The following is a 17,441-nucleotide window of genomic DNA, read 5'->3' as shown; positions in this document are numbered from 1 at the left end:
CCGACTTCTAATAAGCCATGGTGGGTATCATCTGGATTGGTGTTGTATAAATGTAACAATAACAAGTTTTTCGTGTCCTAATTTATGTCTGGCCATACATTGTGTTTGTACTTCCAGACACATTTCACGAAGCAGAACGCAGTCTTCAGAAATATCTAAGTGAACATTGTGATACGTCTGACCTTCAGTCCGAAGCTGAAACTCAGACCAGTCATAAAAGAAAGCACAAGTAAAACTTTTTTTATTTCACAAACATATCTTTGATTGCTAAGAATTTATGATCTTGTCTTTTATACATATCTGTGGTGCTTGCATACTGCAATATCACCACATAATATAGTCCAAAAAGTGGAAGCTTGTAAACTTTTTATAAATGCAAAGCCGTGTACACTTGTGCACTTCAAAAATTCCTTGTATACTGTACCTTCTTGCACATCTCCGTTTCCTGTGTGTGTTGTTATAAATCAAACTGTAACTTTAGGAAAAAATATTCCAAAAGCACATTTGTAATTACTTATGACCGTTTTCAACTTTTTTTCTTTAGACCAAATCCCCTGTACACATATAGTGACTCAGAGGATGAGCAGCCCACAAATAAATGGTTTCCCCAGGCCCCTCGAGTGAAAATACCAGGTAATAAAATACTGTCTAGTGTCTTTGTACATATCTGTGTGTGACACAAGGAAACGTTTGACAAGTTGTCTGTATTCTTAAATACTTAAAAAAAAATTATCTTTTTCTGTCAGACCTGACGAGAGCTGTTAACGAACTCCGTGAGGAGGTCAGAGCCATCCGCAATACCGGCTGCAATGAATCGGTAGATGCTGGGGTACTGGCTCTGGATTTGCCCTTGCACAACATTGAGGAGCTAAACAATGCAGAGCCAGCTCTTCAATCACAAGAGGCAAATAAGGCAATGGTAAGTATATAAAGGTTATGTACACTTTGTAACTATAAAGTGTAATAGCTGTCAGATGTGATTTAAATACATAACAACAGCCTGTTGATTAAACACACAAGCACTTGCATACACATTTAAGACATGAGACACGCTAATTCCATCTCTTAAAATGTGTCTATAGGTGAGACGCTTTGCCTTGATTGGAGCCTGACGCAGCAGTTAGGGGCAAACTCTATGTCCGAGTTTGTCTTTGCACAAGCAGTGCAGAAATGGCTCCGATACGCCCCAGATCGTTTGGGTGGTGCAGGACGCACATCATGCAAAAAATTACAAACTTCTGTGAATCATATAAACGTAAATAGGAAACTGTCTTTTAATAAAGTATTTAGCAAACGAAACATGCCTATTGACCTTTTTTTGTTTATTTTTTTTCTCTCTTACATCACATGCAATGCTTTCTTATTTTAGGATAATAATATTGACATGATACATTGTGAGACATTTGGTTTTTTTTTATAAAGGGTGTCCAATTTAAGGAATAAGTACAATTATGTGTTTAGGTGGTTGAAGTATTGATGGAAACATGCAGTAGTTTAGTATTGGTTAAAATACCTATAAAGAAAGGTAGATTTCCAGTCATGATTTAACTGTTGTTTTAATAAAAAGCAAATATGCGAAAGAGGTGGAAAATCAACACCATAGCTCAACAGTGTTTCAATATCAGAATCTGACATTGTTTCAATGTCAGCAGTATTAGAAAATATAACGTTGAATCAACGTCAGGTTTCAACATTGATTCAACATCAAAACCTGATGTTGTTTCAACGTTAAAAAAGGGTGCAAGAGTGACGTTAGGTCAACGTCACACTTCAACGTTGATTCAATGACACAGCCTGATATTGACTCAACATTGTTTCAATGTTTCCTTGCTATCTGGGAATAGCCCCTGGGACACACAAACCCCTCCCCCACGATAAGGTAGCGATTCACGGAGTGGGGGGGGGGGGGGGGGGTTTCCTCCTGGCTTTGGAACACTGGACCAGCTCTTTACCCTCTCCAGGATACTCGATGGCGCATGGGAGTTTGCCATTCGACCGTGTCCCTCGAGGGGTCCTGTGAGGGGTGCTCCGGCAGTATGGGGTGTCTGGCCCATTGCTATGGGCCATTCAGTCCTTATATGACCATTGCGAGAGCTTTGTCCGTATAGCCGGCAATAAGTCGGACTCGTTCCTGGTGGGAGATGGTCTCCGCCAGGGCTGCCCTTTGTCACCGATTCTGTTCATAACATTTATGGACAGAATTTCTAGGCGTAGCCAAGTGGCGGAAGGCTTCCACTTCTCAGGATCTCATCTCTGCTTTTCGCAGATGATGTGGTCCTGGTTAAGGTTTTCCGGGCATGTCCCACCGGGAGGAGGCCCTGGGGCAGACCCAGGACACGCTGGAGAGATGCTGCTGCCCCCGCGACCCGGCCCCGGATAAGCGGAAGAAAATGGATGAATGGATGGAGAAAAATTCTTTTGCAGCTACTGTAATGAACTCAATCAGCTAACTTGGTGAAGTGGTTTAGTTAGTTTGTTAAGTATTAGCTCGTTAATTGTTAGCTAACTGTGCTGCTGAGTGAGAATTGCTTTCCTGACATTTCACTAAAGTGGAAACCGGAAATCTAAAAGAAAATTTGAATACTTATAACTCACATTTCAGAGCAAATAAGTGCAGACACATAGGTGGGCCTCGATATGTGACAGGAAATTACCTCACTAATTATGTTTTCATTAGAAGAAATACATTTTAAAAAGTTTAAAAGCTAAATACAATAAAGCCAATTGACCCATAAGTTTACCGTATGTAAGGTTTCAAAAAAGAAATGAAAGCAAGCCTTTTTTAAAATGGTAAACTTTATGCATAATATCCCAGAGGACCGGACCACAATGTTGATGTCACTTCCACCAGGATCTCAAGCCTCAATGACATTACTGCTGGAAGATGTATTGATGAATTTTCATATCACAAAACGGTGGACAGAGCTACAGACTTTTAAAGTAGATTATAGGGCTTTCCCCTGCAATTCTGGAGAACCTAAAATTCTCTAAAAACTATCTTCCATTATTTTAAATTAATTACTTTATTTTTTATTTTTATTACTTTATTATTAAACCACTTTCACCTCCTGACAATATCCTAGTTTAGTGCAGTTTAGCAGCAGTCCATCCCCAACATATACAGCGTGGGTAGGAAAATGCTTCTGCATTCTGAGTCACCTGAAGATTTGCCAAGCTAAAATCTGGTTCCATGAACTCACCAGCACTTCTCTGAAATACACCTGTAATATATATGGATATGTAGATAATTCTGCCATGAAAGAGAACAGGGATTTACAGCCAAAGAGCGAAGCAGCATCCTTTCCCAACCCCCCCGGAAGGAGCTGTAAGCTTTAAGATTTAGATTTAGTGAACTGAACAGGCCCTGTGAGCATGAGTGAAACAGTTAAAAAAGGCTTTTTTTCCTCTTAACTTTTTGCTTTCACACCTCTTTAATCTGATTATTTCCTCTCTCCAAAGGTAGTTAAAAACTCCCTGGCAGCTGTCCCCGAGGAGATTCTCCTAGAGACCTAGAGACCCACAAAATATTGTGAGGCCATCGTGGTTGATGCACCTCTGCAACATCACATGCAAGTCAGGAATACTGGCTTTTGATTGGAAGCAAGTGAAAGGAGAAGGCGATCAGCTTTCTGTTTATCTAATTCCAGGAAAATGGCTCATTTGGTTACAGCTGTCACCAGCTGAGATCATCCAGGCAAAAGTAGGGTTATTTCCTTGTTTTGCCTGTTTGAGGAGGAAGATTTTTCCATTGGCTATACATTTTGCATACACATTAGTTTGTAGCCATAAAGTGTAAAAACAACAGCTCTCTGTTTGATTCACAGTCAGCTGAGCTCTTCACTGTAATCCAGATCTGATAACAACTCTCTGAACAGCTCTGCGGACCGGATAGGAAACTGTGAGTACGACACACTGATAATCCTTTATTTAGAAATGAAATGTACAGCAAACATTGAGTATAATGCTAGCGTAAGACTTTAATGTGATTTTCTAAAGATTCTGATTTATTAGATCAGTTAATGTAATATACTAAATAAATGTTTCTATGACTGTTGCTGGCTTCACAGTGTCCTGAGAGATGATTTACTTGGGAGATGTTTAAGGTCATCACAGAGTAAACAGAAATATCTTGCAAAGTTAACCAATGAATGCAAATTACTTTGTTGAAAAGGTCCTAATGTTTCCAACTTTCCTGCAAGACACAACAGAAAATTTCAGTATTTTGAATGTGCTGTTTATATTACAATGCCTGGAATTCATACAGGTTACCCAAATACCAGCACCAGGACAAACAAGCTTAAACCATTTAGCAGCAGTTTGCAGAATGGGAAATATCCATTGCGGTTTGGCACGTTTCACCTCTTAAGGAAAGCATATTAGAATGCATATATTCCCACATGCATCCAAATGTAAACAACATACATTAATGAAGCATGGAGGTTCAACCCTCTGTGATCTGTTGTGCACAGAAATCCCTGATTTCTAGTCTGATTTTCTAGTCTTTGGCTTGAAAGGAAATTGGTTTGGAAACATATTTGGCGATGCTTCATCTCCTGCTTTGTGTTTGTGTAGCAGTCCCGTCACAAACCTGTCCATTATGCTAACAGTGTCCAAGAGTTCTTTTTTTTTTCGTAACGCGCCTCCCCTGTAATGGCTCTGGGCCCCCCTTAGGGGGCTGGCCCCACACTTTGGGAACCTCTGTTCTAATAGGCGTTTCCTCATTCCAGGTAATTTTCTGGTTTACAAACTGAATCAACTTCCATGTGGGAAAAAACATCAGACAAAAGGACAGAGAGTGAAAGTGAGGCTGTCTTTGGAAGTACAGGTGTTCATGTTGACAGTGATTTCTGCCTTTGTAGAGAGAGACACACATTCATCATGTTGCTCTCTGAGACATCTTTGGTGCTGCTGATGGTTTGCGGCACTCAGGCTTCACATTTTTTAGGCACAGTCATGACCTACTACCCAAAGGACACTTTTGCAGATGGATCTGTCACAGTGAGTACATTTTCTTTCTTAAAATAATGTACTTACTTTTAAAAATCTTACAAGACCTAAGTGAACACTTTGTGGCTGTAAATTTAAAGGTGACTCTTCGGTATAAGTTGAACTTCCACGACTGCACATCTGATAACATATGGAGTTGCCCCAGTGGTGATTGTGGGACTGGAACCTACACACTACATGTGGTAAAACAGGAGAGCAGCAGAGACTGGTGTCAGAGAGAGGGAATCATGACTCGACGGGTTTCCAGCAACGCTCTGTTCGAGCTTTGGTGAGTGTACAACAACAGGAAAAGTAATTTAAGTGTGACAAAAAAAATTCCCCAAAACATCAGCAACTTCACTAATCATAATCTTTTTGGTGACTCATAACTAATAATTTACTAAAACATGTTGTCTTCAGAGTTTGAACTGAACTGAATTTTCTATCAAGGTTGAATAGTGGTAACTGGATATCAAACATCAATAACATCATATCATGGAGAGCTGTGACTCGGGTGGAACTGAGGAACCGGTCTGACACCGGCAAAGCCAACACATCACCTCAGACCACCATCCTACCAGCTGTGAGGTAAGCCCACTTAATGTGTGTCTATGTTTGCCTAGTTTTCTTTTATAGTTCATATTTTACATTCATCCCTTTCATATTAAAATGTATTTAACAAAGTATTTATCAAATGTTCTTTACATCGAAATGAATACAGCAAATAGAGCTACAATCTTTGTTTCTCTCTCAGAGTTCCTTCAAACTGTCAGAGAGATTTCAGCCTGTTGATGTTTGACCCTGATGGAGACGAAGTTAAATGCAGATATGGAAACTCTGCACTCTCAGAGTGTAACCCCTGCACTCCACCGTCTGTCCTCAGCCTCTCATCGGTGAGCAATGACTGTTACTCTCATGTCAGATGAGACAGGCAAAGACTAAAAGCTGGCACAGACAGTCATGCAATAATGTGATGGGAATGTTTTAATTGAATTACAATTGATCTAAATTTTGTAGAAGTGAAAGTTTATCCAAAACAAACAACAACTACATTTTTTTATATCCTTGAATTGAATTGCATAACAGAAAACATTTTGGTTATTTTAACTTCAAGCCCATTTTCGTCCTCTTGCAGTCGTCTTGTACTCTGTCATTCAGCCCCACCAGCAGCAGTAATGAAGGTTCGTATGTAGTACAGCTGGTGATGGAGGACTTCCCCAGACAGACCATAACTCTGACTCAAACCAATGGGACACAAACAACAATAACTACCAACAATGCCATCAGCAAAATACCGATTCAGTTTGCTTTGAAAGGTACCAATATACGTTTCATTATCTTACAATGAAAGCACTAAAGAGCTGCTGACGATGAACTTAGTGCTCGGCCTGATGTACAGAGATGTTTGACCACCAGTGTAATCAAGACTGATTCTCTGGACCAACAAATATTAATCTGTCCAGCAGATATTTGTCATGGCTGTTGAAGATAAGCAGGAATAGTGGACCTGAGAGCTGAACTCGAGGAGGCAAAGTGAACTCAAAACATGCGGCATTATTGTAAGATTGCAGACAGAACAGAAAACTAACTAATCTCGGAAAGCAAAACTAACAGGCAGGCAAGTTGGCTAACAGAACACACAGTGTCGTACGAACACAGAGAAGTGGCACCAGGGCAGGCACAGAACAGAAACCACACAAATGGCAAATCTTAATGAAAGACACAAACAGAATAAACAAGAACATAAAATATTATAAATAAACAAAACACAAAGTCATCAGACTCATGACTATGACAAAATTTACCTTGGATCATCTTTGCATCCTGTGAGAATCACCTTAACTTCTCTGTATTCTTCCAGTTGATCGTGCAGTGCCATCCTGCACAGAAGGACTCTTTCTGCCCAAGTTTTTTCCTCCAACACCAGCCAACGGAGCTCAGCTCTACAACAAAGTCAGTCAGACTCTGGAAATTAACATCAATGCAGAGGCACTTAACTCCACGTAAGTAAAAACGAAAAAAAAAAAAAAAAAGACTTTGCCTGAAACGGTAAAATATTTATTTCAGGGCAGCCTCTAGGTAGATATAAAATATAGTCCTACAAGTCATGAATCTAATAGAAATGAGTGATGTGCAAATCTAAAATATGTTTCAGGTTATTAAGTTACATATCTGACCAGATCTTTAGTAATAAAAAACTCCAGTGCTGATGTACAAGATTACAGTCAGGTGTCAATTTAGACGACACAGTAAGTGAAACACAGCCAAAACCATACAGATTTAAGGACATAAATACTTAAAGATTAGGTAAAACAACAATAATAAACATTGAAAGTTACCAACAAGAAACATTTCCATCGTTGGTTGGTTTGAGAAAAAAACATGACTAGATAAAAGAAACAAAAGAAACATGCTCCTTTTGCAGACGTGGAGATTTTGGGAAAAGAAAATTTACAAATTTTGGATTTTTGTGTTTGTTGAAGGATCTCTGAGCTGCTCTACAGCGGGCCGTACAATTTAATCAGTAGTACATCAGGACCTGGACAGTTCATCCTGAGATGGACACCATCTGAAAGTGAAGATGGACAAACCCTCCCCATCTGTTTTGTTGTCCAGGCAGTTTTCAGGTCAGTCTCATGTTTCATACTCTGTAGAAAGTTATAATATTTTTTATTTTTTGAGATTACAGTTGTTGTCAGAAGGCAACATATAAACCAGGAACCTTCCATGTTTTGAAAACATGCTCGATTAAAATACAAAGTGTCCTTGGTTAAGTAACTTGAAGTTGTCATGTGATTGAAGGGTTATATAATGAAACATTAAACTTTATCATGATTTGCCTTGGCATCGCTCAATCACGTTATTTTCTAAAAAGGCTTTAAGTCTTTTTTTTTTGTCATATTTGTTGTGTTTTGATCAAATTTATCACATTTACCTTGAAAACATTTTGGCTTCGCTGATCTTTTACACAACCATTTTTACTGAAATAATTACATTCACTTCTCAAGAGCAGTTTTTACCAAACCATCAGATTTCCATTTATTGTTAACTTTTCTTTTTGAGTGCAGTGTGTCTGTGTGAATTTTGTCTTGTGATCTAACCATCATCATCAGAATCCCTTAAGGAGTGTTGAACAGGTATATTTGAAAAAGAAACTTGCACTTATTTCTGCAGTGGGACCAAGTATCACTCAGAGCTTCGATGTGTCACTGTGACTGTTGCAAACGGTGAGTAGAGTCCTTCACCATTTCAGCCACATTTAAATCTAATTTACTGGATCAGTGTAACTGAGCTATAACCTCTAATTCTGACTGTTCATAGGACCAATAATAACCACAACAACTACCACCAGTACTCCAACTACTGTACCTGCAACAACTACCACCAGTACTCCAACTACTGTACCTGCAACAACTACTACCAGTACTACAACTACTCCAACTACAACAACTACTACCAGTACTACAACTACTGTACCTGCAACAACTACTACCAGTACTACAACTACTCCAACTACTACCACTACTCCAACTACTACAACTACTCCAACTATTACCAGTACTACAACTACTCCAACTACAACAACTACTACCAGTACTACAACTACTCCAACTACAACCACTACTCCAACTACTACCACTACTCCAACTACTACAACTACTACTAGTACTCCAACTACTCCAACTACAACAACTACTACCAGTACTACAACTACTCCAACTACTACTAGTACTACAACTACTCCAACTACTACCAGTACTACAACTACTCCAACTACTACCAGTACTACAACTACTCCAACTACAACAACTACTACCAGTACTACAACTACTCCAACTACTACTAGTACTACTACTACTCCAACTACAACAACTACTACCAGTACTACAACTACAACAACTACTACCAGTACTACAACTACTCCAACTACTACTAGTACTCCAACTACTCCAACTACTACCAGTACTACAACTACTCCAACTACTACTAGTACTACAACTACTCCAACTACTACCAGTACTACAACTACTCCAACTACAACAACTACTACCAGTACTACAACTACTCCAACTACTACTAGTACTACTACTACTCCAACTACAACAACTACTACCAGTACTACAACTACAACAACTACTACCAGTACTACAACTACTCCAACTACTACTAGTACTACAACTACTCCAACTACTCCAACTACTACTACAACTACTACAACTACAACAACTACCACGAGTACTCCAATTACTACACCTACATCAACTACACCCAGTAAACCATCATGTGAGTATGAATGAAATGAGGTGATGTTTACTTAGCTACTTTGTCTTAGTGCAGGATATATTACTCTCACTTTAGTTCATGTCTATTAATTGCTGGTCACATCAAAACAGTAAAATTTCATAATAATAATGGACTGCATTTATAGAGCGCTTTTCGAGACCCTCAAAGCGCTTTACAATTCCACTATTCATTCACTCACACACTGGTGGAGGCAAGCTACAGTTGTAGCCACAGCTGCCCTGGGGCAGACTGACAGAGGCGAGGCTGCCATATCGCACCATCAGCCCCTCTGGCCAACACCAGTAGGCGGTAGGTTAAGTGTCTTGCCCAAGGACACAACAACCGAGACTGTCCAAGCCAGGGCTCGAACCGGCAACCGTCTGATTACAAGACGAACTGCCAACTCTTTTTTTTTTTTTCTTTTTTTTTTTAATTGAAATTCGGCCTTTTCTTTCTCTGCAGATGTCAAATCTTCCCGAGCCTTGAGGTCAGTGAAGGTTCAGCTGAGGGCAGGATCTGCAGACCTGAACGACCCCACAGTGCAAGAATCCATCCTGCAGCAGGTCAGAGGACACACAGGCCCCGATACAAGGAACAGACTGCTATGACTGTTCCTTGTAGAGAGCAGTGAGTCTGTGCAGTCCAGGTTCAGGGACACGTGACAGCACACAGCTGCAGACATACGGGGCTCATTTAATGGAATCCCATCGATTTTTGTTATTTAACCTTTTTTCATTCTTAACTTGAAGAAGTCATTTAATTTCTGATTACTGTGAGGAGACGAAGTGACCCAATGACAGGCAATGAGGCCTAATAACAAACTTCAGTTTCATCACCAGCCAGTTCATTTAGTACATTTCCCCCAGAAACAGCACGAACAACGTTTTCTGCTCACTACAGAAACAACGGCTGATTAATGAGGAGCTTCTTTTAATGTGTGAAAACTGTGTTTCAGGTGAGGGAGAAGCTGCTGGAGCAAGGGATCAGAGAAGAGGTGAAGCTGAGGTGGAAGGTGCAGCCTGATGGGAAGATTTTCCACAGAGAGGAGGAGACAGCCGGTTACTGTGAGAAGGAAGACTGTGGGTCGGTTTAGTCTGAACGTTATTGGCTGATGTTCCTCAGATGATCTAATTCAACTAATTTCCATCTCTATACTCTGACTGCTGGACTATAATAGCTTTGCATGACTGCTAGTTGGAAATAATCCTTATTTATCCTAAGCTTAGATCGAAGAGTGTCTGATGAGCTGTTTTATGCCTCTGTTTTTTCTGATTGGTGAAGCTAAAGTTTGCAGGTGGACAGGTCTTATCTTTGTTCATCTCTGTTCCTGGACTTTGTGAAGCAATTCTTACCAAAGGCCATTTGTGGACAGAGCATTTAGAATAGAAATGTACCCATGCAAAGTAACTAAATGTTTAAAACTGTGTAACCTTTGACTGAAAATAAATAAAAAATATTATACAATGGAATACAAGTTATTGACCATGTTTATGAATTTTAGGGCTTTTCAAACAACATTTTTTAAGATGTAATATCTCCCACAAAGATACAAAACACAGAAATGACAAAAGCTGTCATTGACCCTGAGTTTTTTGCCTGAGTTTGGAGTTTTTGTATTTACATTTTTGCCTTTTTCTGTACATATAGTGTTCTGAGTTTTGGGGGTCTGTATTACATTTAACAAGGTTTAGCCTTAGTTTTATCTTTAGGTTTTCTGGTTTAGTTTTCTTTGTGATTATAGATCTGTTCTAAAGTTAAATAATTTTTTTGACACATTTCATTTTATTCTCAAGAAAACTATAAATATTTTTAGTTGTTGTAATGAACTGCCAACTCTTGAGCCACGAACGCCCCAAATGTGATCATATCAGTTTTATATCACTTTATTTTACACTACATAATACTCTCAATTCACAAGTTGCAAAATACTTGGTTTTAAAGTATGCTGAGTGAATTGACTAACTGCATACAAAATCAAAAGTCCAAAATAAAGGCATGCACTAATTACAGGTGATTTTCACCAGGTCACAAAACACAGGGGTTTTATCTACAATCAGGCTACGTCCACACGTACACGGGTATTTTGGAAAACAGAGATTTTCCGTTTTCGTTTTAAAAAATAATCCCGTTCACACCTAAATGCAAAAATGAAGGAAAACACTGCTAGGAACATGCCAAAGGAGCAGATTTCTAACCGTGTAGAAATATTGGCCAATCAGAAGTCTAGAAGCCTCTGACAGGTTTGTAGCTTGAACCTATTCGCTGGAACATTGAAGACAATATAATTACACAGCAAGCAAGACACGAAGTAGGCAAAGTTCTTTATGTTTCTCGTGCACGGGAGAGAACCAGACAAACGCCGTTCCTTCGCTTGACCCCAGTTGCTCTCGTCCGCTCCCCCGTAACACTGCTCTTTTATTGAGGTTACATGAATATACATAGGTTCATTAACATATGACGTCTACATACAAACAAAGAGTACCTTGCCTGTGCGTTGTGTAAGTATGTGTGTGTGTGTGTGTGTGTGTGTGTGGGGTCAGAGTGTGACCCCATAAATGACTTCCCTAACTCTGCTGGTCTGAAAGTCCAGCAGTTCATCTAAACAAAAGGCACTTAGACTAAAAGAGATATAGATACGTTTATCCTACCATAAAACAATAAGAGAAGGTACGACCTCTCCCATGCTCCCAGGATGTAGGTGTGAATGCCAGAACACTCTGGAATGCACACAAAGCCTTTGCAGACTATTAAGGATCAAACATCCTATCACTACACAATCGATTATACACCTCTAAGCATATATGGTTAAATATTTCTAAGCATAAATGACAATCAACAATACAAATCTATCAGCCTCGGTGGGAAATAGTAAACAAAGATGACAAAGATGGGGCATAGAAGCAGAACCGAGTCCTATGTGTGGAGGGACAGTAACTGTGTGTGTATATGTAAGCATTTAAACACTGCAGAGAGTACAATTAACAGTAACAGTATTTTGTCTAAGTCCGCCACTGTAGAAATTTATTTCACAGAAACAATAACGTGGAGCACAGTGTGACGTCAAAAAGGCGCACACCTTTGATGCTGTGTTTTCTCCGTTTTCCTCGTCCACAGGTAAATGCAAAAACTGAGTTTTCGAAAAAAGCCACCCTGGCAGGTGTTTTTAAAAATCCCCGTTTTCAGTGACTGAAAACGCTGTTTACGTGTGGACAAAAGGTGCAAACGCATAGAAAAATCTCAGGTTTCAAAAATACCTGGGTACGTGTGGACATAGCCTCAACAGTGTGATCTACTGACTAATCTCAAGATCAGCAAAGTAAGAAATATACAATCACAATCAAAATGCCAGCAGGAAGTAAGTACATTATTAAGTAAAGCAAACTAAGCCTTCGTGGATAAACACAGGGCTTGTACCAAAACACAAAACAGAAAAAAATTTATTTGGTCTGAATTAAAAGATTATCAACAGAGTTGATGTCACTTGGAAACTTTGATGAATGCAACTACTTGCTGTAATTGTAGCTCAGCACTGAATAGAGTTCAGTGATTTCTAATGGATTCTAAAGTGTCTTTGTGTTTCTAGATGTTACAGTTCTCAAATTGAAGATGACCTCTTTGGTGGACTTGTCTAAAATTGATAGAGATACATTCCTTACACAGGTAAGTAAATGCTTACGTGAAGTCACTCATCCAAGTGACTCCTTCAGCCTCAGCTGACTGCAGTTTCCCCAATCTTATAAACACACCATTGACTGAAACCAGCCCAATGAATTGACAGTGTGGTGTGAGGTCAGTTTCTTGATCAATAATATGCCACAGGATAAATAATTGCTGTGACCCCTGATCAACAACCACTGATTCAATGGCCATGAGTACCATTCACAGAGAGTTGGAGCATTATACAGCATTTAAGATGTACCCTTAGGCCCCTTCCTGGATTCAGAGATGGCACTCCTTCACTCCTTGCACAAAGCGTTCCTCCCTGTCCTGTTCACTCATCTAAGTGACTGCAGAAGTTTTGGTTTTGTTTTTGCTCACAGGCTTTCGAGCCTTTTTCCTTATAAAACGCAGTTTTTAACGTTTCTTCCCGCAGTAAATATAAACAACGATAGTATTCAGGAAGAAATCCAAACATCGCATATTTTTATCATAACTCTGGTTTTACGTGGCCGATCAACACAATTTAAAAACTGGTATAAAGTCAACACTTTTTCCTTCAATTGTTCCGTCTGTCCTGCTCACATCTCCAATGGTTGTACACGTTGTCATTAACGTGGCTTCACTCCACATCAGCCACGCCGCTTTGCTAGCTAAAACACCGGTGTCAGCACATAAGGACGCTGTCACAGCCTGTCGACGACGTTGATTAGCTGCGTATATACGAATGTGAATCGCTTCAGTGGCTGGACTATGGGATAAGGTGGCATTCTTCTAATCCCATACTGGAGCAGCCAGTCACTGACTAACACTGCAAAACAGGATTGTTAACATATTTACTTTAATTTCAATTTAGGTTTGATTTTTTTTTTTTTTTTTGTGCGCAATACAGATATTTTCTGCGCAGAGACCGTGCCAGCAGTGCGCAATTGCGCACGCGCGCAGCTTAGAGGGAACATTGCATGACAACTTCATGACATGAACCTCCATGTGCACATCGCTGATGTTAATGCCAGAGACCTTTACCCACTATGTGCCTTTGGAACCCAAAATGCTGGACTTACGGAGGCTTACATAACTCAAAATACTCAGCTTTATTGCTGGAAAGCAACTGAACAAAAAATTAACTAAACTGAGACTACAGAACAAACTAAACAAGCAGGCAGGCTGGGAAACAGAACACACAGTGAAAGTGAGGGTACGACAGGACAACGAGCAGGGGAAGATGCAGACACTAAATACAAAAGGTGAAGCGAGCTAAGAGGAGACACGGCTGACGCTGATTACACTGACAGGGAGAGCACAAAGCTGAACGCACTGACATAAGGCACTGACCTACAAAGTAAAACAGGAAGTACACGACAGACACAGAGCTCCAGACGAGACATAGAACTTAACATACACAGTCTCATGAGCAGACATAATAACATCATGGACAGACAGAGGGAACACAAAAAAGTGGGACCAGGGCAGACAGAACAGGAACTTAACAAATGGCGAATCTTAATGGAAAACACAATCAGAATAAACAAGATCATAATAAAGAAGCACAGAACACTGAGTCACCAGACTCAGGACAACGACAGTAATAATTTCCATAAAGAGCTAGGACACAAGTAAAAATACACAACCAAACTCAGCTGTGAAACTATTGCATATAAGATTGCTAACACGATTTGTAAGAATCAGAGTTTTCTTTGGACACAGCATTTGTCTGGTTGAGCAGTGTCTACATGATCCCACTTTGAGTAATGACTGTATGGGGCCATACTATAAACATCCTGATTTTCTTCACAGTGTTCACACATGATAGACATGCACAACCACACAAGTACATACTTCAACATAAATGTTTTTCCTGTGAGCACAGTTTTGTAAAACCTGTGCTGCTTCTTTCTAAAGAAGTCTCACATCTTAAAAAAAAGGGAAAATGATCATATCTCCATCCATCCATCCGTCGTCATCCGCTTTGTCCGGGGTCGGGTCGCGGGGGCAGCAGCCTAAGCAAAGAGGCCCAGACCTCCCTCTCCCCAGCCACCTCCTCCAGCTTGTCCGGGGGAATACCAAGGCGTTCCCAGGCCAGCCGAGAGATATAATCTCTCCAGCGTGTCCTGGGTCTGCCCCGGGGCCTCCTCCCAGTGGGACATGCCTGGAACACCTCACCCAGGAGGCGCCCAGGGGGCATCCTTGTCAGATGCCCGAACCACCTCAGCTGGCTCCTTTCGATGTGGAGCAGCAGCTGCTCTACTCTGAGCCCCTCCCAGATGGCCGAACTTCTCACCCTATCTCTAAGGGAGAGGCCAGCCACCCTTCGGAGGAAGCTCATTTCTGCCGCTTGTATCCGCAATCTCGTTCTTTCGGTCACTACCCACAGCTCGTGGCCATAGGTGAGGGTAGGGACGTAGATCGACCGGTAAATTGAGAGCTTCGCTTTTACACTCAGCTCCCTCTTCACCACGACGGACCGGTGCAACGTCCGCATTACTGCAGCTGCAGCCCCAATCCGTCTGTCGATCTCCGGCTCCCTTCTCCCATCACTCGCGAACAAGACCCCGAGATACTTGAACTCCTCCACTTGGGGCAGGAACTCATCCCCGACCCGGAGTGGGCACTCCACCCTTTTCCGGCTGAGAACCATGGCCTCAGATTTGGAGGTGCTGATCCTCATTCCCGCTGCTTCACACTCGGCTGCGAACCGTTCCAGTGTGAGCTGGAGGCCTTCACCCGATCATATCTCTCTCTTCTTTTTTCCCCCTTTAGATAAAAAATGCACTGATATCCAAAGGGCTGCCCCAACAGACGGTCATCCGACTCATAAACAGCAAACCACAGATTGGTGCAACTGGCACAACATAAACATTTGACAGCTTCGAGAGCTTTTTCCTTTCAGCTGTTGAATGAAGTTTTGTCTTCACTGTTCTTTAACACACATTTTTAATAATTACAATCACTTCTCAAGAGCAGCCTTTAAAAGCAACACATTAGTCTGACTCTCTATAACTCTATAATCTGAAATGAATTAATATGTACTTTTGTTAGATTGTGAAGATTAAATGTTATTTTGCACTGAGTATCCTTAGTCTAGCACAGATACACTGATTGATTATCCACAGTGACGGGAATAACGGCGTTGCAAGTGACGGCGTTACTTTTTTCAGTATCAAGTAATCTAACCAATTACTATTCCTATCGTTACAACGCCATTACTGTTACTAACAAGAAAATGCAGTGCGGTCACGTTAGTATTTTTCAACAGACGGTTGAAGCTGCGTTCAGCTTAACACACGGAAGTAGCTGTCTACGTAAATAATCATGGCGCTACAGCTTTAAGCAGCTGCGCGCCTTGTGTAGTTAGTGTGTAGTGTTGTGGATAGTTTTGTGTTGTGTGTCAAAACAATGAGGTGACTGCTGTCTCCAGGTGTCAGGCTGTGATGTTCTCCTTTATAGTGGACAGAAATATTTGGAGTGGCACAAATAATTTGTGTGGCATCTTATTGAATAAAGAACAGCTGATTGTTCTGTAAATAGTTTGAAATGGTTATTTAAAAAAAAAGTGTAGAAAGTAAATGGCTGCAAATAACTTTATTCTTTGCAAAACTTGTGCATATGATTTTAAAATTGACAATTTACATTTGCATTTAAAGTTATGAAATATGATTCAATAAACATGTTTGTGGTTGTTACAGTAAAAAATATAACTTTTTCTATTTGGATGTTTTTTGTCTGATTTTAGATCAGTTGTGTTAATACAGTATATCAAAATGAAAACATAACTGTAAATTCAGACACGTGAGGTTGTGCTGAAAAGAATGATACCAAACAAGGCAAAGTAAATAGTTTTTAAGGGTAAAATGTGGAGGGAAAATCAAAAGCAGTTAAAAATGGACCCCATATGGTTAAACATTTTTTTAAAAGTAATGCAATAGTTACTTTTCAAGTAATTAATTACTTTTAGAATCTTCTAACTCAGTTACTAACTCAGTTACTCTTTTGAAGAAGTAACTAGTAACTATAATTAATTACTTTTTCGAAAAGTAACTTGCCCAACACTGCTTATCCACAACTAGAAAACACAAGGAACAGCTCAGATAAAATAATTATAGTGGAAGATTTTAAGATTCATGTAGATGCTGAAAACAACAGACTCACTAGATGTCTTTCTGAAAGTGCTTCCTCCCTTGTGTTACAGCAGACCATTTGGGGTGTTTGAGGTGTGGACCTAAATGTAGACACAGGAGAGAGAGAGTAAGGTTTAAACAAAAGGCAAGCCTTTATTAATGCTGATATCATAAACAGAAAACAAGGCAAAGCGAGCTAGGGGAAAAAACTAAACTAAGACCTAAATTGAAACTAGTTTAACTATGAACACTGTAAAAACATGAACATGAATCTGAACAGGTGCATGAACCTGAACAGAAGATAAGATAAGATAAGATAACCTTTATTAGTCCCACACGTGGGAAATTTGTTTTGTCACAGCAGGAAGTGGACAGTGCAAAAGTTATGACGCAAAA

General features: G+C 40.1%; 2 protein-coding genes across 2 annotated transcripts in view; both read left to right on the top strand.

The window, feature by feature from the left end:
- LOC146714028 (uncharacterized) overlaps positions 1–1,350 on the top strand; it is a 1,529-nt gene extending 179 nt beyond the window's left edge. The window contains exons 2-6 of the mRNA XM_085439563.1: positions 1–20; positions 118–229; positions 545–633; positions 747–919; positions 1,083–1,350. The exon at positions 1–20 is cut by the window's left edge and continues 73 nt beyond it. Of these exons, the coding sequence (XP_085295689.1) occupies positions 1–20; positions 118–229; positions 545–633; positions 747–919; positions 1,083–1,112 (424 nt within the window). The 3' untranslated portion in view covers positions 1,113–1,350. The remainder of the gene's footprint in view (positions 21–117; positions 230–544; positions 634–746; positions 920–1,082) is intronic.
- Positions 1,351–4,878: 3,528 nt separating this feature from the next.
- Positions 4,879–15,783, top strand: LOC146714027 (uncharacterized). The gene is made up of 11 exons (XM_085439552.1): positions 4,879–4,998; positions 5,088–5,275; positions 5,437–5,574; positions 5,741–5,879; positions 6,122–6,302; positions 6,848–6,989; positions 7,470–7,613; positions 8,161–8,217; positions 9,224–9,270; positions 12,854–12,930; positions 15,688–15,783. Exons 1-11 carry the CDS (start codon positions 4,879–4,881, stop codon positions 15,781–15,783), a joined length of 1,329 nt encoding a protein of 442 aa, XP_085295678.1.
- The last annotated feature ends 1,658 nt before the right edge of the window (positions 15,784–17,441 follow it).

Source organism: Copadichromis virginalis, linkage group LG3 (assembly GCF_057382275.1).
Source record: "Copadichromis virginalis isolate Kocher_CV1m ecotype Utaka linkage group LG3, C_Virginalis_male_GT1.1, whole genome shotgun sequence".
Classification (NCBI taxonomy): domain Eukaryota; kingdom Metazoa; phylum Chordata; class Actinopteri; order Cichliformes; family Cichlidae; genus Copadichromis; species Copadichromis virginalis.
The sequence above is the reverse complement of the archived record's forward strand: the minus strand, read 5'-3'. Positions and strand labels throughout refer to the sequence as shown.